Source organism: Chamaea fasciata, unplaced genomic scaffold, assembly GCF_029207755.1.
Source record: "Chamaea fasciata isolate MVZ Bird 193981 ecotype frontalis unplaced genomic scaffold, bChaFas1.0.hap1 SCAF_27, whole genome shotgun sequence".
In the NCBI taxonomy this organism is placed as follows: Eukaryota; Metazoa; Chordata; class Aves; order Passeriformes; family Sylviidae; genus Chamaea; species Chamaea fasciata.
Window position 1 is genome coordinate 5,191,543 of NW_027094112.1, and position 22,044 is coordinate 5,213,586.

Genomic DNA, 22,044 nt, shown 5'->3' on the forward strand with positions numbered 1-22,044 from the left:
CGCGGGATCCGCCGCAGTGGCAGCCCTGCGCCGCGGCTGCTGCCGGGGGTGTCCCCAGGGCCCTTGTCCCTTGTCCCCCGCGGCCGGGGGTCACCCCACATCCCGTCCCGCTGGGGCTGCGGGGTCAGCCGTGACCCCAGGAAAAAAAACCCAAACCTTAAAACGCTGGGGTTGGGGCTGGAATCCCAAATCCCGGTGGGCATCCCAAACCTCTGTGGGCATCCCAAACCCGGGGTGGGCATCCCAAACACAGGGTGGGCATCCTGACCCCCACGTGGGCATCCCAAACCCGGGGTGGGCATCCTGACCCCTGGGAGGGAATCCCGAACCCCGGGTGGCCAACTCAAACCCAGGATGGGCATCCCAAACTCTGGGTGGTCATCCTGAACCCAGGATGGGCATCCCAAACTCTGGGTGGTCATCCTAAATCCCGGGTGGGCATCCCAAACTCCGGGTGGGCATCCCAAACCCCGGGTGGGTACCCCGACCCCCGGGTGGTCACCCCGACCCCCGGGTGGTCATCCCAAACCCCGGGTGGGCATCCCAAACCCCGGGTGGGTACCCCGACCCCCGGGTGGTCACCCCGACCCCCGGGTGGTCATCCCAAACCCCGGGTGGGCATCCCAAACCCCGGGTGGCCATCCCAAACCCCCGGTGGTCATCCCGCCCCCCGGTGGTCATCCCAAACCCCCGGTGGTCATCCCGCCCCCCGGGTGGTCATCCCAAACCCCCGGTGGTCATCCCGCCCCCCGGGAGGACACGCCGACCCCCAGGTGGTCATCCCGTCCCCCGGGTGGTCATCCCGACCCCGGGTGGTCATCCCGCCCCCCGGGTGGTCATCCCCCCCCCGGTGGTCATCCCGCCCCCCGGGTGGGCACGCCGCCCCCCGGGCCGCTCCCGGCCCGCTCCCACCTGGCCCCGGCGCGGCTCCTCGGCCGGGGAGCGGCTCCATGTGGCCCGCAGATGTCGTGCCCGCCTCGGGGAGAACAAACGGCGGCTCCGGCTGGGCTTTAATCCCCTGGGAAAGCCGCCAGGGAGGGAATTCCGTGCCGGGAGAGAGAATTCCGGGCAGCCTTTCCCGGGATGAGCCGGGCGGGAATTTCGTGCAGCTTTTCCCGGGATTGGTTTTGGTGGTTTATTTATTTCTTTTTTTCCCCCGAGGAAATCCAGCGGAGCGGCGCCTCCTCCCCCGGGGGTTTCGGGAGCTGCAGGGCTGGGGGAAGGGGCGGGATTTGGGGACCCCCCCTCGACCCCCCAAAGCACCTGCGGAGGCCGGGGGGGGCCGGAAACACCTGGAGCCGGAGGAGCCGGCCCGGGGCGGGGGCAGCGGCTCGGGGCCGCGCCCGGTGTCGCGCCCGGTGTCGCCGGTGACCGCGGCCGCTGACGGGTGACCGCCCCGGGGCGTCGTGGGCCTGACGCGGCGCTGTGGGCTCGGGGAGGGCAGGAGGCCACGCACAGTCACCCTGGGAGTGTCACCACCGCCGGGGGGTGGCGCGTGGGGACCTTTCCAGGGACCACGGGACGCCGAAATGGGGAATTTTTTATTGGGGTTTTTGGTTTTTTTTTTTTTTTTGGAGGGCGGAATGACAAAGGTTTAATTCAGGCCCCGCCGTGTGTCACCCTCCGGGGGCCTCTCGGTGTCACCCGCGGGGCTGGGACAGGCCCGGCGTGTCCCCAGGCTGGGGGTGTTGTCACTTGTCCCCTGGAGCCGGGGTGACTGTGGTGACACCATCCCGGGGCTGGTGGGGACACCGTGGGGACGGGGACAGAAGGATGGGGACAGGACAGACAGATGGGGACATGGCAGGCATGGGGACAGAAGGACAGGGACAGAGGGATGGGGACAGAAGGGTGGGGACAGGTCGGGGACAACAGGACAGGGGACAGGAGGATGGGCACAGAAGGACAGGGACAGCAGCATGAGGACAGAAGGACAAGGACAGACGGCTGGGGACACGGCAGGGACGGGGACAGACGGACAAGGACAGACACACGGACGCGGCAGAGGCGGGGACGCAGAGGCGGCTGCATGGACGGACGGACGGACAGACAGACAGACATCACGGCAGGGAGACAACGACCCCTCAACAACCGGGGACGGGGGACACCCGAACATCCCCGGGCGGGCAGGGGGCGAGCGCACCCCAAAAACGCTCGGTGGGCGGGCGGGGGGCCCGGGGGGACCCGGGGGGACCCGGGGGGGCCCGGGGGGGCCCGGGGGGGCCCGGGCTTTGTGTGGCGGCGGCGGCGGAGGGCGCGGGCCGGGCGATGCTCCGGGGGCGGGCAGGAGGAGGAGGAGGAGGAGGAGGAGGAGGAGGAGGGACTTGCAGCCCTTTTCTGGCCGCCGCCGCGGCGGGGCCGGGCAGAGCTCGGGGCAGAGCTCGGGGCCGCGCTCCCCGGGGCTGTCACCGTCCCCGGGGGTGTCACCGCGTCCCCGGTGTGTCCCCCCCCCCCCACCCCCGCGCCATGGCCGCGCTCCCTCCGCTGCTGCTGCTGCTGCTGCTGCCGGCGGTGAGTGCGGGGAGCGGCCCCCGGGGGGAGCCGACCCCCGGAGCCCCCGGCGGGGACGGGCGTGGGGCGGCCGGGGGGCACCGGGAGCGGCCCCCGAGGCTCCGGGCGGGGGGGGGTGTAGGGGCCCGGACGCATCACCGGGGTGGGGGGGGGGCGTTTGGGGGGTCCTGGAGGCATCACTGGGGGGGTTTGGGGGGTCGCGGGTTGGGTGAGGACTCGGGGGGCGGCACAGGCGGCAGCGGGGACCCCGTTGTGTGAGGGGTTGGGGGTCCCGGGGACGTCACTGGGGGGGTCCCGGGGGTCCCCGAGGCATCACTGGGGGGGTTTGGGGGGTCCTGGGGAGGGTGAGGACTCGGGGGGCAGCACAGGCGGCAGAGGGGACCCCGCTGTGAGGGGTTGGGGGTCCCGGAGGTACCGGGGAGCCCCCGGGGGTGGGGAGTCGGGGGGAGCTGGGTGGGGTTGGGGGGTCCCGCAGCCCCTCCGGTGCCGCAGCCCCGAGTTCTGTCACCGCAAAGGGTGACGGAGCCCCCCCGGTGCCTTGGGCCCCTCCCGCACAGCCCCCCCAAACCCTGCTCCGGACTCTCCCGGCTCCGGACTCTCCCGGAGGGAAGGCTCGCAGCCTTGTCCTCCCTCCGCAGCCCTCGCCGTGCGCCCCACACGCAACAAAAAAAAACCCAAAAAACAAATTCAGGGCGGGGGGGGGGGGGCCGCAGAGAGGGGGGGGCCCGGGGCGGGTTGTGGGGCTCAGGGTTTGATGGGGGTCCCCGGGGGTGCTCGGGCAGGGTGGTAAAGGCGGAGCTGAGCGGAGCCGGTGTGTGTGTGGGGGGGTCCCTGTCCAACCCCCCCCCCCCCCCGGGGACCGCGGGGATGGATCCCGAGCGTTCCCCCCGTGATTGTCCCCAAATCGCCGCTTCCCTGAGCCGGGGTCACCTCGGGGTGAGGGGGGGGGGGGGCTGCACCTGCGGGGCTGGGGGTGTACCCGGGGGGACCCCAGATGTCCCCCCAGCTGTGCCCGGATCCCCCGGGACTGCCACACCCCATGACCCCCCGCAGCCCGGGGATCCCCCACCCCAGGACTCCCGCACCCCGGGACCCCCCGCACCCCAAATCCCCGCACCCCGGGACCCCCCGCACCCCAAATTCCCGCACCCCGGGACCCCCCGCACCCCAAATCCCCGCACCCCGGCCCCCCCGCTGTCTCCTCCCGGTTCCTGCCCTGCCCGTCCCGGGAGCGGCGGATCCTCCGCGGCCGCGGCTCCCCGAGCTGCCCGAACTCCGCGCCCCGCGGCAGTTTTGCGGTTCGGCCTCTGGCGGTCTCGTCGCTGGCCCGGCTCAGGCCGCGCTGGCCCCGCGGGTCCCGCTGCCGGGCCCGGATCCAGCCGGAGCCACCCTCCATCCCCAGCCGGGGCTCCCCGAATGCCGCCGCGCCCCCCGACCGCCGCTCGGAGCTCTCCCCGCGGGCCGGGCCGGCGGCGGGGACGGAGCCTTTGTCACCGGGAGCCGCGCCGACGAGGCGGCCAAACCCGGGCCAGGTGCCCCCCGAGCCCCGGGGGAAAGGCTGGGAGGAGGGAAAAGCCGCGCCTGGAGCCGGGAATTGCCTTTTCGGCGGGGCTTGGCGGCGGGGCTGGCCGCGGCCCCGCGGGGAGGGGACAGGTGGCCGCGGGCGGCGGCGGATCGTGGCTGCCCGAGGACGGGGAGATCCGCGAGAGGTGGAAGTTCTGGGATCGTGGGATCTTCTGGGAGAGGTGGGAGATCCGGGAGAGGTGGGACATCCGGGACCACGGGATGCTCTGGGGGAACTGCAAGCTCTGGAGTCATGGGATATTCTGGGATATAGGATGCTCTGGGGGATCTGGAAACTCTGGGATCACGGGATGCTCTGGGATCCTGAGATGTTCTGGGATATAGGATGCTCTGGAAGAGATGGGAGCTCTGGGAGAGATGGGAACTCTGGGTTCGTGGGATGTTCTGGGATCCTGGGATGTTCTGGGATCACTGGAAGCCCTGGGATCCTGGGATGCTCTGGGATCCTGGGATGCTCTGGGATCACTGGAAGCCCTGGGATCCTGGGATGCTCTGGGATCCTGGGATGCTCTGGGATCCTGGGATGCTCTGCTCCGCCCAAAGGGAGCAGCGGGATGAGCTGTGGCCAGGCCGGCTCCAAAATCCCAAAAGTGCCCCCCACGAGGGGCCAGTGGGCGCAGCCCCACCCCAAACCCTTCCCCAGGGGATGCTTGGGGGTGCTGGGAGGATTCCCGATATTCCAATCCCTCCTGCCCGCCCGGAGCTGGGCTGGGACAAAGGGCCTGGGAAGAGGGGCCTGGAATAAAGGGGCTGGAAAAAGAGCCTGGAGAAAGGAGCTGGAAAAGGGCCTGGAATAAAGGGGTTGGAGAAAGGGCCTGGGAAAAGGGTCTGGGAAAAGGATCTCGAAAAGGGGTCTGGAAAAGGGAGAAAGATCCTGGAGAAAGGGACTGGAAAAAGAGCCTGGGAAATGGGCCTGGAAAAAGGGGCTGGAAAACGGATCTGGAAAAAGATCCTGAATAAAGGGTCTGGGAAAAGAGCCCAGGAAAAGGGTCTGGGTAAAGGATCCTGGAGAAGGGCCTGGGAAAAGGGTCTGGGAAAGGGGCTGTGAGGAGGGGCTGGAAAAAGATCCCGGGAAAAAGGGTCTGGGAGAAGGATCTGGAAGAAGGGTCTGGGAAAAGGATCTGGGAAAAGGATCCTGGAGAAGGACCTGAGAAAAGGGTCTGGAAAAAGGATCTGGAAAAAGATCCTGAATAAAGGGTCGGTGAGCAGGGTGTGGGGAAGGGTCGGTGAGCAGGGTCCGCGCGGCCGGGGGCAGGCGGGGGGCGCGGGGGAACGGGAGCGCTCTGTCACGCTGCCGCCCGCCGCCGGCGCTCCATTGTCTGCGCCCCGCCGGATGCTCCGAGCGCGGGGACGCGGCCAAGGCGCTGACGAGGCCGCCAGATGCTCCCCCGAGCCTCCCCCACCCCCCCCCCCAAAAATCATCTCCCCGAATCAGCCGTGGGTGGGCGGCCAAGGCACGGGCCGGACGTGGGGCTGCGGGCGGGGGGAGGTGGGGTGGAGGGATGGGGTCCCTGCACCCCGCGGTGCTGGCCAGGAGGGGTTTGGGGGTCCCTGCACCCCGCGGTGCTGGTGAGGAGGGGTTTGGGGGTCCCTGCACCCCGCGGTGATGGTGAGGAGGGGTTTGGGGGTCCCTGCACCCCGCGGTGCTGGCCAGGAGGGGTTTGGGGGTCCCTGCACCCCGCGGTGCTGGCCAGGAGGGGTTTGGGGGTCCCTGCACCCCGTGGTTGTGGCCAGGAGGGGCTTGGGGGTCCCTGCACCCCGCGGTGATGGTGAGGAGGGGTTTGGGGGTCCCTGCACCCCGCGGTGCTGGCCAGGAGGGGTTTGGGGGTCCCTGCACCCCGTGGTTGTGGCCAGGAGGGGTTTGGGGGTCCCTGCACCCCGCGGTGATGGTGAGGAGGGGTTTTTGGGGGGACAGGTGTTGGTTTTTCTTTTTCCTGAGTGAATTTTGCCTGGAAAATCCCTTTTCCCTCCCCAAAAATCTGAATTTCTCCCGAGCGGGGTGTCCCCATCACAACCCCTTGCCCCGAGGATGTCCCCAGACCCCGGGTGACAGTGACAGGGTGACGCGGTGTCCCGCTGTCCCCACGGCTGTCACCTGTTCCTCTCCTGAGGAGTGAATTTTACCTGGAAAATCACATTTTTCCCCGAGCGGGGTGTCCCCCATCACAGCCCCTTCCCCCGGGGGTGTCCCCAGACCCCGGGTGACAGTGTCAGGGTGACGCCGTGTCCCGCTGTCCCCACAGGTCCCCGCGGGCGGCTCCGAGGACGGCTGCGTGTCCGGGCTCTTCACGGCGGCCGGGGAGTGCTGCCGGGCCTGCGGCGTGGGCGAGGGCGTGCTGCAGCCCTGCGGCGCCAACCAGACCGTCTGCGAGCCCTGCCTGGACAGTGAGTGCCCCGGAGCGTCCCCAGAGCGTCCGGGGGCCCCGGTCACCCCCGGGCCGAGGCCGGAGGCCTCTGGGGACGTGGGAGGGGTTTGTCCCCCCGAAATGGGCGTTCGGGGTTTGGGGCCGAGCCCCGAAGGTGGGAGCGGAGAGCGGGCTGGGGGCACGGCGAGGGGTTTGGGGTGTTTGTCTGGGGGTCGGGATCTTCGGGGTCTGGGATGTTTGATATTTGGGGTTTGAGAGATTTGGGATCTGGGGTATTTGGGGTATTTGATGTTTGAGGTTTAGGGTTTGGGATGCTTGGGATTTGGGAGGTTCGGGATGTTTGGGATTTGGGATATTTGATATGTGGGATTTGGGATGTTTGGGATGTTTGGGATCTGGGATGTTCGGGATTTAGGATCTGGGATGTTTGGGATTTGGGATATTTGATATTTAGGATTTGGGATATTTGGGTTATTTGATATTTGGGATATTTGATATTTAGGGTATTGGATATTTGGGATATTTGATATTTGGGGTATTGGATATTTGGGATATTTGATACTGGGGATTTGGGATATTTGGGATTTGGGGTGGCGGCGTGCACAGGAGCAATGGGTGATCCCTGGGATTGGGATATTCCCGGATCCCCTGGGCCCTGCAGCACCCCCAGCCTCCCTGAAAAGCTCCTCCCTGCCGATGCTTCCTCTCCCTGGGCTGGGATCTGATCCCAAACACATTCCCAGCCCCGTTCCTGCCCTCTCCCCACCCCAAAAAATCCCCCAGCCCGCCCTGGCTGACCCCAGATTCACCCCAGGGACATCTCCCATTTATTTATTTTTTAATTCCAAACCTTGCAAAATCCACAAAATAACAACAGCAGCAGGGAGAAGGGAGAGGCAAACCCCGGGAGGGAGGGGAAGGAGATCTCCAGGCACGATTCCCGTGTCCATAAACGCTCCATAAATGTCGGTGGGAGCCGAGAGAGAGGGAGCCCCGAGGGAGCGCGGGAGGAGGAGCAGGGCCGGGAGCACTGTCACAAAATGCCGGGGTCACTCAGACAATGCCGGGATCAGCGTCAGAAAATGCCAGGATGGTTGTCACACCATGCCAGGATGGGTCACACAAGGCCGGGATCACTCAGACAATGCCAGGATCAGGCACACGGTGCCAGGATCGGCGTCAGAAAATGCCAGGATTGGTCACTCAATGCCAGGATGGGTCACACAAGGCCAGGATCACTCTCACACCATTCCAGGATCACTCACACAATTCCAGGATCACTGTCACACCATTCCAGGATCACTGTCACACAGTTCCAGGATCACTGTCACACCATTCCAGGATCACTGTCACACAGTTCCAGGATCACCCAGACAATTCCAGGATCACTGTCACACCATTCCAGGATCACTGTCACACAGTTCCAGGATCACTGTCACACCATTCCAGGATCACTGTCACACAGTTCCAGGATCACCCAGACAATTCCAGGGTCACTGTCACACCATTCCAGGATCACTCACACCATTCCAGGATCACTCACACAATTCCAGGATCACTGTCACACCATTCCAGGATCACTGTCACACAGTTCCAGGATCACCCAGACAGTTCCAGGGTCACTGTCACACCATTCCAGGATCACTCACACAATTCCAGGGTCACTGTCACACCATTCCAGGATCACTCACACAATTCCAGGATCACCCAGACAATTCCAGGGTCACTGTCATACCATTCCAGGATCACTCACACAATTCCAGGATCACTGTCACACCATTCCAGGATCACTCACACAATTCCAGGGTCACTGTCACACCATTCCAGGATCACTCACACAATTCCAGGATCACCCAGACAATTCCAGGGTCACTGTCACACCATTCCAGGATCACTCACACAATTCCACGATCACTGTCACACCATTCCAGGATCACTGTCACACAGTTCCAGGATCACCCAGACAATTCCAGGGTCACTGTCACACCATTCCAGGAGCACCCCGGGGCCCTGTGCAGGCTGAAGGACCCGCCGCCGTCGGTGCCAGCCCGGCCCGGGGGGCTCCGGGGGGACGATGGCACAGGGGGAGGGACAGAGCCAGGCTGCGAGGGGGCGAAGAGGAGGAGGAGGAGGGAGAGGAGGCTGCAGGAGCCGAGCGGGGACAGAGCAGAGCCAGGGCAGGGCTAAAAATACCTCCGAGTCCTGCGGGATCGATGGATGGATTTGAACCCGCGTCCCTGAACCCGGCCCGGAAACGCAGCACGGGCAGGGCTGGATCCCAGGGAGGGGATGGATCCCAGGGAGGGCTGGGTCCCAGGGAGGGCTGGATCCCACCAGGGGCTGGATCCCAGGGAGGGATGGATCCCACCAGGGGCTGGATCCCAGGGAGGGCCAGATCCCGATTCCACCAAAATCCGGATCCCACCAGGGGCTGGATCCCAGGGAGGGCCAGATCCCGATTCCACCAAAATCCGGATCCCAGCGAGGTCTGGATCCCACCCAGGGAAAACCTCCCTGCCCCGAGCCCTTCCCTGAGAGGGATTTCGGGGTGTGGAGGGAAGGGAACCCGCAGGCACCGCAGCCACCCCTGTGCCCCTGGATCCCCCTGGATCCCCCTGGATCCCCCTGGATCCCGGGCAGGTGGAGGCAGCCCCGCTCCTGGCACAGCCTCAGGAATGTGGGCAGGGCCGGGGCGGGGGGTGCCCACCTTTCCCCCGGGCTGGGAATTCGGGCTGATCGTCCCCTCCCGCCCCCCGGGCTGGGAATTCGGGCTGATCATCCCCAAATCAGCCTCTCCGGGCACTCCCTTGGACTCCTTCCCGATCGTTTTGGAAAAACAAAACAAAGCAAACAAAAAACCCTTCTACAACCAACGCCAGAGCCCCGGAGGGGGGGGAGCTGCCAGACACCATCCCAAACCCGGGGGGAATTCGCTCTAATTTCCTCTTTTTTTTCCTTCCCAGCCCCCCCCGAGGCCCCGGTTGCTGCCTCATGATTTATTTATCCCTCAGCGCCGGGGGAGGGAGGGACGCGGGGGCCGCTTTGGATCCCGGCTGTAATTGCTCGGCTCAGAAACCTTCGGCGGCCGCCGCCGTAAATGTGCGCACTCAGCCCAAAGCCTCCCCGGCCACTTCCCCGCGCTAATGGGGCGCATCAATAATTCAGGATAGTGCCGGCCGTGAGCCCGGCTTAATGCGAGCCGCGGGTGCGCCCCCGCCCCGCTCGGGGCGGCTCGGGCACAGCGCGGGGCCACCGGCCGCTGGGGACGGAGGGGACAGAGGGGACAGGGCAGGGCCACCGAACGCTGGGGGCAGAGGGGACAGAGGGGACAGCGCAGGGCCACCGACCGCTGGGGACGGAGGGGACACCGAGGGGACAGCGCAGGGCCACCGACCGCTGGGGACGGAGGGGACACCGAGGGGACAGCGGGGACACCGACCGCTGGGGACGGAGGGGACAGGGGGGACAGCGGGGACACCGACCGGTGGGGACGGAGGGGACAGGGGGGACAGCGGGGACAGCGCGGGGCCACCGACCGCTGGGGACGGAGGGGACAGGGGGGACAGCGGGGACAGCGCGGGGCCACCGACCGCTGGGGACGGAGGGGACAGGGGGGACAGCGGGGACAGCGCGGGGCCACCGGCCGCTGGGGACGGAGGGGACAGAGGGGACAGGGCAGGGCCACCGAACGCTGGGGGCAGAGGGGACAGAGGGGACAGCGCAGGGCCACCGACCGCTGGGGACGGAGGGGACACCGAGGGGACAGCGGGGACACCGACCGCTGGGGACGGAGGGGACAGGGGGGACAGCGAGGACACCGACCGCTGGGGACGGAGGGGACAGGGGGGACAGCGCAGGGCCACAGACCGGTGGGGACGGAGGGGACAGAGGGGACACCGACCGCTGGGGACGGAGGGGACAGAGGGGACAGCGCAGGGCCACCGACCGCTGGGGACGGAGGGGACAGAGGGGACAGCGGGGACACCGACCGGTGGGGACGGAGGGGACAGGGGGGACAGCAGGGGCACCGACGGGTGGGGACAGCGGGGACACCGAGGGGACAGCAGGGACAGGGCAGGGACATCGAGGATCAGGGATCTCCATCCCCACCCCTGGATCAGGGATCCCCATCCCCGGCATCAGGGATCCCCGTCCCCATCGCCGGGATCAGGGATCCCCAACCCCGGGATCAGGGATCCCCGTCCCCATCCCCGGGATCAGGGATCTCCATCCCCATCCCCGGGATCAGGGATCCCCATCCCCGGGATCAGGGATCCCCCCAGCCCGGCTCGTTCTCCCGAGATCCCGGCCGGGCTCCCCGGCCCTTCCTCCCCCCCCGGGGCTGGAATTTCCCGGGCTGGGGGCGGTGGGGCCGGCAGCAGCTGCGCCCTCCGGCCCGGGCTCCGACCCCTCTTCCGGGGCTAAAAATACCCCGCAGCTCCTCCGGGAGCGGGCGGGGGGATCGATTTCCCCGGCAGCGCTGAAACCCGAGCGCCGGCGGCCGCGGGGCCGGGCCGAGTCAGCGGATCGGGGCTGTCACCTCCGGGGGCACCGCTGTCACCTCCGGGGGCACCGCTGTCACCTCTGGGGGCACCGCTGTCACCTCTGGGGGCACCCACCGCTGTCACCTCCCGATGGCACCGCAGCCCCCGGGAGGGGACACCCCGGGCAGGATGTGGATGGAGGGGAAAGGGACGGGATTGAGAGGAGGGGAAAAGGGAAAGTGACGGGATGTGAGGAGAGGAAAAGGGAAAGGGATGGGATGTGAGGAGAGGAAAAGGGAAAGGGATGGGATGTGAGGAGAGGAAAAGGGAAAGGGATGGGATGTGAGGAGAGCGGGATGCCCGGAGGGAGCGGCGGAAGGTCAGAGATGGGAATAAAAAAAAACAAGGAATGAACGCGGGGAGGGCTGGGATGGGCAATGGGGGCAGAGCAGGCGGGATGGATCCACGGGGAGCGGGGAATTGCGAGGGGAATGGGATGGGGAATGGGAGGAGGAGACGGGAATGGGAGCAGGAATGGGATGAGGAGCAGGAATGGGATGAGGAGGTGGGAATGGGGAAGGTGTTAATGGGCTGAAGAGCCCGGGGGATGTCGGAGCTGGGAATTTCTGCAGGAATGGGGGAAGCTTTCATGGGAAAAAGAACCTTTGGCGGATGCTCGGAGCTGGGAATTGTTGTGGAAATGGTGCAGGTGTTAAGGGGAAGGGGAGCCTGGAATGTGCCAGAACTGGGAATTTCTGCCAGCTGGAAATTTCTGCGGGAATGGGGACGGTGTTAACGGGGAGCTGGATTTGTGGGAGGCCAGAGCTGGGAATTGTTGTGGGAATGGGGAAGGCGTTAATGGGAAAAAGAGCCTGGAGGGTGCCAGAACTGGGAATTTCTGCCAGCTGGGAGTTTCCGTGAGCTGGGAATTTCTGCGTGAATGGGGGAGATGCAAGTGGGAAGCTGAGTCTGGAGATTGCTCAGAGCTGGGAATTCCCGTAGGAACGGGGACGGTGCAAAGGGGTAACCAAGCCCGGAGGGAGGCCGGGACGTGCCGGGGTCCCCTCTCCCTCCAACCCCACGGAGAAACGCCTCGAACACAAACCGCGATTTCCTCCCAACCACCCCTTGTCCCGTGCTGTCCCCCCGGTGTCCCCGCAGGCGTCACCTTCTCGGACACGGTGAGCGCCACGGAGCCCTGCAAGCCGTGCACGCAGTGCGTGGGGCTGCAGAGCATGTCGGCGCCCTGCGTGGAGTCGGACGACGCCCTCTGCCGCTGCGCCTACGGCTACTTCCAGGACGAGGCCAGCGGGAGCTGCCGCGAGTGCCGCGTGTGCCAGGCCGGCTTCGGCCTCATGTTCCCCTGCAAGGACTCGCAGGACACGGTGTGCGAGGAGTGCCCCGAGGGCACCTTCTCCAGCGTGGCCAACTTCGTGGACCCCTGCCTGCCCTGCACCACCTGCGAGGAGAACGAGGTGCTGGTGCGGGAGTGCACGGCCGTGGCGGACGCCGAGTGCCGGGGTAAGAGAGCCGGGGTGTTGTCGTCACCGTGGTGTTGTTGTCACTGTGGCGTTGTTGTCACCGTGACGTTGTCGTCACCGTGGCGTTGTCGTCACCGTGGCGTTGTCGTCACCGTGGCGTTGTCATCACCGTGGCGTTGTTGTCACTGGGGCGTTGTTGCTGTGGCATTGTCATCACCGTGGCATTGTCACCATGGCGTCGTTGTCACCGTGGCGTCGTTGTCACCGTGACGTTGTCGTCAGCGTGACGTTGTCGTCACCGTGGCGTTGTCGTCACCGTGGCGTTGTCGTCACCGTGGCGTTGTTGTCACCGGGGCGTTGTCGCTGTGGCGTTGTCATCACCGTGGCATTGTCACCATGGCGTCGTTGTGACCATGGCGTTGTTGTGACCATGGCGTTGTCGTCACTGTGGCGTTGTCGTCACCGGGGCGTTGTCGTCACCGTGGCATGGTTGTCACCGGGGTGTTGTCACCGGGGCGTTGTCACGGCTGTTGTCGTCATCACGGCTCTGCTGCCGCCACCGCGGGGGAAATTCGTGGGGGAGGTGATTGAGCGTGGCTCGGCTCGGGTTTGGGGAGCAGGGCTGGGGTCTGGCAGAAAGGAGCTGGGATTCCTCCCATTCCCCATCAGCATCCCAAGAACAGCCCCAACCTCCGGGGTCTGGCAGAAAGGACCTGGGGTTTTCTCCCAGCCCCCATCAGCATCCCAAAACCAGTCCAGATCTCTGGGATCTGGAAGCGTTTGGCAAAAGGAAGGAGCTGGGGATTCCTCCCATTCCCCATCAGCATATCAAAAACACAGCCCCAGTCTCTGGGATCTGGAAGTGCTGGAGAAGAGGAAGGAGCTGGGGTTTCCTCTCAGCATCCCCAAACCAGCCCCAGTCTCTGGGATCTGGAAGCGTTTGGCAAAAGGAAGGAGCTGGGGATTCCTCCCATTCCCCATTAACATCCCGAAACCAGCCCCAGCCCCGTGAAAAAAGGCACCAGCGGGGGCAGACCCAAAGCCAGAGCCGGGAACAAAATCTGAGCGCCCGGAAATGGGGCTCGGGTTTCCCCTGGAGCCGGCGCTGGGCTTTGTTTGGGAAGAGGTGATGATTTCCCGGGATGATCCCGGCCTGGCAGGGATTTATGGAGCACTAAAACGCTTTTCCCCTCCTCAGCCTCAGCTGCGACAGTTTCTTTTCCTGCCCAAAAGCTCCGGGATTTTTCCTTCCTTCCGCCGCAAATCCCGGCCCCGGGCAGGGAAAGCCCTCCCAGCTCCTTCCAGCCTCGGAATTCCCACAGAATCCCGGCCCGAGGCCGGATTCCCACACGAATCCAGCCGGGCTCCCACCGTCCACCTGCAGATCCCATTGCAGGGAACTGGGGGGGTCCCGATCCCGGAATTCCCAAATCGCCCCCGGAATTCCCACACCCCTCCCTCCATCCCGGCCCTGCCAGGTGCGTCCAGAGCGTGGGAGGTGTGGGGAGGGAAGAGCTGCGGGATGAAAAGGGAATTTTTCCTGGGAAAATCCACCTTTTTTTGGGGTGGCTCCATCCGGGAAAGGGCTGGAGGGCTCATCCGGAATCCACCTGGATTTAACACCCCCTGGGATTCTCTGGGATGGAGCCTGGACATCCCATGGCTGAGAACAGGGAAAAGGGAAATTTTCCTGGGAAAATCCACCTTTTTTAGGGATTTAACCCCCCCCCCCGGGATTCTCTGGGATGGAGCCTGGGCATCCCATGGCCGGGATTAGGGCTGGGAACAGAGAAAGGGAATTTTTTCCTGGGAAAATCCACCTTTTTTTGGGGTGACTCCAGGTGGGAAAGGGCTCGAGGGCACATCCAGAATTCATCCCTGGGATTCAGCCTGGACATCCCATGGTCGGCATTGGGGTCAGGGACAGATAAAGGGAATTTTTCCTGGGAGAATCCACCTTTTTTCGGCTCCGGGCAGTTTCCGGTGCTCCAGCCGGGGCTGCCGGCGGCGATCCCCCGGCCCCGAGCGGCGTCAGCGCCCGCGGCCGGGGAGAAAAGCGCTTTGTCCCGGGCGGGAGCGGGGCAGGCCCGGGTGAACGGAGCCGCCGGGCCCGGGCACAGCGCGGCCTTTGTCCTGTCGGCGGCGGCGCCCCGAGGGCAGCGGGGGCCGGGGCACGGCGGGGCAGGATGTCACCGGCCCCCCCGTGCCGCGGCGACAGCGCCGAGCCCCCGGGGCGCGGCGGGGCGGGATGCCGGCCCCTGACAATTCCAGCCTTTGACGATTCCAGCCCCTCGCTATTCCAGCCCGGGCTCCATTCCAGCCCTTCACAGTTCCAGTCTGGCAGAATTCCGGCCCCTCGCAATTCCTGGGCCTGGCGGTGGCAGCACCCAGACGGGGAACAGGGAATTCGGGATGGGATCGGTGGGATCAGTGGGGTCAATAGGGTCAATGGGATGGGATCAATAGGATGGGATTGGTGGGATCAGTGGGGTGGGACAGGATCACTGGGATCAGTGGGATCAGTGGGCTCAATAGGATCAGTGGGGTCATTGGAACAGTGGGATCAGTGGGGTCGATATGATGGGATCAATGGGATGGGATCAGTGGGATCAGTGGGCTCAATGGGATCAGTGGAGTCAATAGGGTCATTGGGAACAGTGGGATCAATGGGATGGGATCGGTGGGATAGGATCAGTGGGACGGAATGGATGGGATGGGATCAGTGGGATCAGTGGGACGGGATGGATGGGATCAGTGGGATCACTGGGATCAGTGGGACGGGATGGATGGGATCAGTGGGATCAGTGGGACGGGATGGATGGGACGGGCTGAGGCAGGCACGCGTTCCCCTGGGACAAGACCAGACATTTCCGCTCCTGGGACACACCCGGCTGTGGCAGGGACGCGGGGTCACTCCCGGACGGGGCCGGGAAAGGGGCAGATCCAGACTCCAGGAGCGGCCCCGGGCGGGGCGTGGGGCCCCTGGGCCACCTCAGCCTGTCCCTGTCCCTGTGCCCTGTCCCTTGTCCTGTCCCTAATCCCTAATTCCTGTCCCTTCCCCTGTCCCTTCCCCTGTCCCTTCCCCTGTCCCTTCCCTGTCCCTTCCCTGTCCCTCCCCTGTCCCCTCCCTGTCCCCTCCCTGTCCCCTCCCTGTCCCCTCTCTGTCCCCTCCCTGTCCCTTCCCTGTCCTTGTCCCATCCCTGTCCCTTCCCTGTCCCCTCCCTGTCCCTTCCCCTGTCCCCTCCCTGTCCCATCCCTGTCCCTTCCCCTGTCCCATCCCTGTCCCATCCCTGTCCCTGTCCCTGTCCCTGTCCCATCCCTGTCCCATCCCTGTCCCATCCCTGTCCCATCCCTGTCCCCTCTCTGTCCCATCCCTGTCCCTTCCCCTGGCCCATCCCTGTCCCATCCCTGTCCCCTCCCTGTCCCCTCCCTGTCCCCTCCCTGTCCCTGTCCCCTCCCTGTCCCTTCCCTGTCCCATCCCTGTCCCCTCCCTGTCCCCTCCCTGTCCCCTCCCTGTCCCTTCCCTGTCCCATCCCTGTCCCATCCCTGTCCCATCCCTGTCCCTTCCCTGTCCTTGTCCCCTCCCTGTCCCCTCCCTGTCCCTCTCCCGGCCCAGCTGTCCCCCCCACCCCTCTCAGCCTCGGGAAGGGTTTCCCGCAGGAATCCCCCCCAGCCCTGATTTTCCCTCTCCCTCCATCCCGGGGCAGGTCTCCACCCTCGCTGGACGACGCCCAGCCCGTCCCTGGGGGGCCCCGAGACCCCCGAGGCGGCCACCAGGGACCCGCCGGGCACCGAGGGCGCGGCCAGCGCGGCCACCAGCGCCGTCCCCGGCACGGCCACCGCGGCCATGGGCAGCTCGCGGCCCGTGGTCACCCACGGCGGCAGCGACAACCTCATCCCCGTCTACTGCTCCATCCTGGCCGCCGTGGTGGTGGGGCTGGTGGCCTACATCGCCTTCAAGAGGTGCGGGGGGGTGGTGGGGACGGGGACAGGGCGGGGACGGGGACACGGTGGGGATGGGGACAGGGACACGGTGGGGACAGGGACAGGGACACTGTGGGGACAGGGACAGGGACACTGTGGGGACAGGGACACTGTGGGGACGGGGACACGGTGGGGATGGGGACACGGTGGGGATGGGGACACTGTGGGGATGGGGACAGGGACACGGTGGGGACAGGGACAGGGACACTGTGGGGACGGGGACACGGTGGGGATGGGGACACGGTGGGGATGGGGACACGGTGGGGATGGGGACACTGTGGGGATGGGGACAGGGACACGGTGGGGACAGGGACACGGTGGGGACAGGGACACTGTGGGGATGGGGACAGGGACGCTGTGGGGATGGGGACAGGGGCACGGTGGGGGCGGGGACACTGTGGGGACGGGAACAGGGACATGGTGGGGACAGGGACGCTGTGGGGCCAGGGACTGTCCCCTGTCTGTCGCTGTCCTGTCCCTTGTCCTGGCCCTGCCCTTGTCCTGGCACTGGGACAGAAACCAGAAATGGTTCAATCCCCAGGGGAGGGACAATCCCCAGGGGAGGGACAATCCCCAGGGAAAGGGACAATCCCCAGGGAGGGACAATCCCCAGGGAGGGACAATCCCCAGGGGAGGGACAATCCCCAGGGAAAGGGACAATTCCCAGGGAGGGACAATCCCCAGGGAGGGACAATCCCCAGGGGAGGGACAATCCCCAGGGAAAGGGACAATTCCCAGGGAGGGACAATCCCCAGGGAGGGACAATCCCCTGCCACCCTCGGGGACGTCACCCGGCTGTCCCCGTGCCCGCAGGTGGAACAGCTGCAAGCAGAACAAGCAGGGCGCCAACAACCGCCCGGTGAACCAGACGCCGTCCCCCGAGGGGGAGAAGCTGCACAGCGACAGCGGCATCTCGGTGGACAGCCAGAGCCTGCACGACCAGCAGCCCCCCGGGCAGGGCCCCCAGGGCACAGGTGGGACCCCCGGGGGACACGGGGGGGCAGGGACACCCAGGGCACAGGTGGGACCCCCGGGGGGCACGGGGGGGGCAGGGACACCCAGGGGACAGGTGGGACCCCCGGGGGACACGGGGGGGGCAGGGACACCCAGGGGACAGGTGGGACCCCCGGGGGGCACGGGGGGGGCAGGGACACCCAGGGGACAGGTGGGACCCCCGGGACACCTGAGATGGGCAGGGACACCCCAGGGTGGACAGGGACACTCCGGGATGGGCAGGGACGTCACAGGGTTGGGTGGGGACACTTGGGGATTGACAGGGAGGATGGGCAGGGGACACTGGGGATGGACAGGGACACCGGGGATGGACAGGGACACCCCGGGATGAACAAGGACACCCCGGGACATGCCGGGAGCACGGACCCCCTCCCCCCAGGCCGGACCCCAACCCCGTGTCCCCTCCCCAGCAGCCCCCAAAGCCGAGGGCACGCCCTACGCCGCGCTGCCGGCCGCCAAGCAGGACGAGGTGGAGAAGCTTCTGGGCGGCTCGGCCGAGGACACCTGGAGGCACCTGGCGGCCGAGCTGGGCTACAAGGACGAGGCCCTGGACACCTTCGGGCGCCAGGAGCGGCCGGGCCGGGCGCTGCTGGAGCACTGGGGCCGCCGGGACTCGGCCACGCTGGAGGCGCTGCTGGCGGCCCTGCGGCGCGCCCAGCGCGGCGACATCGCCGACAGCCTGGCCAGCGGCTCCACCGCCACCTCCCCCGTCTGAAGGGCGGCCCGGGGGGGCTCCCCCGGACCCCAGGGGGCTGTGGGGGGACGGCGGCGGGGGCGCGGGACGGGGGACGGCGGTGGTGGCGGTGGTGGTGGGCTCGGGTTGTGCCGGGGGAGACGGTGGAGGTGGAGGTTTGGGTACCGGCCGCTGGCGGGGCCTGCGGGGCGGGGCAGCCCCTGAGCGTGACCCCAAAGCCCGGCCCCGGGAGGGGTTGGGGGGCTCAGCCCCATCCTGACCCCAAATCCTGGTTCCTGGAGGGGTTGGGGGGCTCAGCCCCACCCTGACCCCAAATCCTGGTTCCTGGAGGGGTTGGGGGGCTCAGCCCCACCCTGACCCCAAATCCTGGTTCCTGGAGGGGTTGGGGGGCTCAGCCCCACCCTGACCCCAAATCCTGGTTCCTGGAGGGGTTGGGGGGCTCAGCCCCATCCTGACCCCAAATCCTGGTTCCTGGAGGGGTTGGGGGGCTCAGCCCCACCCTGATCCCAAATCCTGGTTCCTGGAGGGGTTGGGGGGCTCAGCCCCACCCTGATCCCAAATCCTGGTTCCTGGAGGGGTTGGGGGGCTCAGCCCCACCCTGACCCCAAAGCCCGGCCCCGGGAGGGGTTGGGGGGCTCAGCCCCACCCTGACCCCAAATCCTGGTTCCTGGAGGGGTTGGGGGGCTCAGCCCCATCCTGACCCCAAATCCCGGCCCCGGGAGGGGTTGGGGGGTTCAGTCTCCCCCTGACCCCAAAGCCCGGCTGTGGGCAGAGCGTTCAGAGCCCCGGGAGGCTGCGGGGACAGACAGACGGACAGACGGACAGACGGACAGACGGACAGACGGACAGACGGACAGACGGACAGACGGACAGACGGACAGACGGGAGCGACCCCGGCACCCTCAGCCCTCTCCCCCCTCCCCGGCCTCCTCTTCCTCCTGCCCCCCACCCCATCCCCTGAGGGGGCTGCAGGGGACATTGAGGGGACACTGAGGGGACACTGAGGGGACACTGAGGGGACATTGAGGGGACACTGGGGACACTGAGGGGACATTGAGGGGGACACTGAGGGGACACTGAGGGGACATTGAGGGGACACTGGGGACACTGAGGGGACATTGAGGGGGACACTGAGGGGACACTGAGGGGACATTGAGGTGACACTGAGGGGACACTGAGGGGACTTTGAGGGGACTTTGAGGGGACTTTGAGGGGACACTGAGGGGACACTGAGGGGACTTTGAGGGGACTTTGAGGGGACACTGAGGGGACACTGGGGACACTGAGGGGACATTGAGGGGGACACTGAGGGGTCACTGAGGGGACACTGGGGACACTGAGGGGACATTGAGGGGACACTGAGGGGGACACTGAGGGGACACTGGGGGGACATTGAGGGGACACTGGGGGGGACACTGAGGGGACACTGAGGAGACGCGCGGGTCCCTGTGCCCTGTGGGTGACCCCGGCACGTCCCCGGGGAGGTGACATCGCTGTACAGAGGTCAAAGGGCATTTTTGGGGCGGTTCGGGCTCAGCGGCGCCAGGACAGGGATGGATGTCCCCTGAGGTGGCACCGGGACAGGGATGTCCCCTGAGGTGTCACCGAGCTCCCAGAGATGTCACCGCTCTCCTGGCGATGTCACCAAGCTCCCGGCGATATCCCCTGAACTGTCACCGGTCTGGGAAATGTCCCCCGAGTCATCAACTGATGTCCCAGCGATGTCACCCAGCTCCTGGCGATGTCCCCGAGCTCCTGGCGATGTCCCCTGAGCTGTCCCTGAGCTCCTGGTGATGTCCCCTGAGCTCCTGGCGATGTCACCCAGCTCCTGGCGATGTCCCCTGAGCTCCTGGTGATGTCCCCTGAGCTCCTGGCGATGTCACCCAGCTCCTGGCGATGTCCCCTGAGCTCCTGGTGATGTCCCCTGAGCTGTCCCCGAGCTCCCGGCGATGTCCCCGAGCTCCTGACAATGTCACCCAGCTCCTGGCGATGTCCCCTGAGCTGTCCCCGAGCTCCTGGCGATGTCCCCGAGCTCCCAGGGATGTCCCCGAGCTGTCCCCGAGCTCCCGGCGATGTCCCCGATGTCCTGGCGATGTCCCCTGAGCTGTCCCCGATGTCCCCGCGATGTCCCCTGAGCTTTGCCCTCTCCTTTCCCGCCATTCCCGCTGTCCCAGGTGAGCTGGCCCCGCCCCCCGGGCCAGGTGTGGCCCCTCCCACCCCTCTGGATCCATCCCCAAAATCCCGGGGCCGGGAATTCCCGCCCCTCCCGAGGACTTGTCCACAAAAACTGCGTCTGTCCCTTTGCTCGACGTGTCACCGCCCTGGGGACAGCCCTGTCCCCTCTCCGCTTCCGGGCGGGAATTCCCGCCCCAATCCCTCGATCCCGCCTCGTTTCTGGCCTTAAACACTCCTCGGGGAGGGAAAAAATCCCAAAAAATCACTCGGGACCTCGGCAGGGTTTGGATGATCCCTGGGAGCGTTTCCCAGGGGCTGGAGCTGCATCCGTGGGATTCTGGATCCCAGATCCTCCAAAATATTCCGGAAATTTCCCTCCAGCACCCGGATCCTCCAAAATATTCCGGAAATTTCCCTCCAGCACCCGGATCCTTCAGAATCTTCCGGAAATTTCCCTCCCTGCCATGCTCTGGATGATGGAAACGCTCAGGCTGGATTTGGATCTCCAGGATTTGGGATTATTCCTGCTCTGAAGATCCCCTGGGAAGAGCCGGGCCTGGATGGAAACTCTTGGAAGTGCTGGGAAAAAAATCCCAAATCCGAGCCCCGAACTTCTCCCTGGACTCAAATCCAGCGGAATTTGTCCTGAATTTACAACCCCGCCCCCAGCTCCTGCCGGACCCAGCCACGCCGGGGGAGGGATTTGGGATGGATTTGGGATCAATTGCATTTCAGATGGATTTGGGATGGATTTCGGATGAATTTGGAAAAGATTTGGGATGGATTTGGGATGAACTTCGCGTGACTTTGGGATGGATTTGGGGCGGATCCCAGCACTGGTCATCCTCAGGTTGTTCCCACTTTTGGGAAAAGCGACTCCCGGACAAACTGAGGGTGCCCGGAATGAAGTGCCCGGATCCAAAGTGAAATTCCCAGAGGATCCAAAGTGAAATTCCCAGAGGATCCAACCTGAAATTCCTGGAGGATCCAACCTGAAATTCCCGGAGGATCCAACCTGAAATTCCTGGAGGACCCAAACTGAAATTCCTGGAGGATCCAAATGGAAATTTCTGGAGGATCCAAAGTGAAATTCCCAGAGGATCCAACCTGAAATTCCCGGATGATCCAAACTGAAATTCCTGGAGGATCCAACCTGAAATTCCCAGAGGATCCAACCTGAAATTCCCGGATGATCCAAACGGAAATTCCCGGATGATCCAACCCGGCCGAGCCTCTCCCGCCGGGAATTCTCCTCAGGACAACTGTGCTGCCTCACCTCGCTCTCAGGTTTCCATTGCCGCGGGCATGGGATCCCCGAATCCCAAAAATCGGATTTCCAGGGCCGAGGGAAAAGGGAACAAACTCATCACCAAAATCCCCGCCCGGAAATGGAAATAAAACTCCGAAAACCACCAAAAAAATTCCCAAAAAAACCAAAAAAACCCCAGACCCAGGGAGGAAACCAAAGCCAAAGGCGGAGCTCGTTTAGGGTCGTACAAACCCCGTGTGTCCCTCCGCTCCCCGCCGAGCAATTCCAGGATTTCTTAGGAAGTAGAAGGATTTGGGGGGGATCCGGGGAGGGTCTGGGGCAGCATGAGCCGGGGGGTGCACGGGGGGGTTGGAATTGGTCCGTGTGTATCCTTGGGATGCCAATAAAGAGCATCGTCGTCGCCGTCCCGCCGGCTCCTTCCCGCTCTGCCCGAAAAATCCCGGGAATCCGGGATGGGGAGAAGCCCTCAACGCCTTCCTGA

The 22,044-nt window shown here is 65.6% G+C and overlaps 1 protein-coding gene across 3 annotated transcripts; it reads left to right on the plus strand.

Moving 5' to 3' along the window:
* Window positions 1–2,426: 2,426 nt before the first annotated feature.
* Window positions 2,427–18,171, plus strand: NGFR (nerve growth factor receptor). 3 transcript variants are annotated; one of them, XM_066205102.1, is made up of 6 exons: window positions 2,427–2,511; window positions 6,339–6,480; window positions 12,107–12,466; window positions 16,134–16,389; window positions 17,224–17,384; window positions 17,838–18,171. In XM_066205102.1, the coding sequence occupies exons 1-6, from the start codon at window positions 2,467–2,469 to the stop codon at window positions 18,137–18,139; spliced, it is 1,266 nt and encodes a 421-aa protein (XP_066061199.1). In that variant the 5' UTR covers window positions 2,427–2,466; the 3' UTR covers window positions 18,140–18,171. The 3 variants fall into 3 exon arrangements, with proteins under 3 accessions (XP_066061199.1, XP_066061197.1, XP_066061198.1); XM_066205100.1 differs by lacking the exons at window positions 2,427–2,511; window positions 6,339–6,480 and having other exon boundaries at window positions 10,984–12,466; window positions 17,835–18,171; XM_066205101.1 differs by lacking the exons at window positions 2,427–2,511; window positions 6,339–6,480 and having other exon boundaries at window positions 10,984–12,466.
* The last annotated feature ends 3,873 nt before the right edge of the window (window positions 18,172–22,044 follow it).

Bases quoted from the DNA above. Each gene is read 5' to 3' on its own strand.
- NGFR (XM_066205100.1), top strand. From the start codon at position 11,680: ATGTGCCAGAACTGGGAATTTCTGCCAGCTGGAAATTTCTGCGGGAAT. The intron at 12,467-16,133 runs GTAAGAGAGCCG...ATCCCGGGGCAG, and splicing joins GGCGGACGCCGAGTGCCGGG to GTCTCCACCCTCGCTGGACG. The intron at 16,390-17,223 runs GTGCGGGGGGGT...CCGTGCCCGCAG, and splicing joins GCCTACATCGCCTTCAAGAG to GTGGAACAGCTGCAAGCAGA.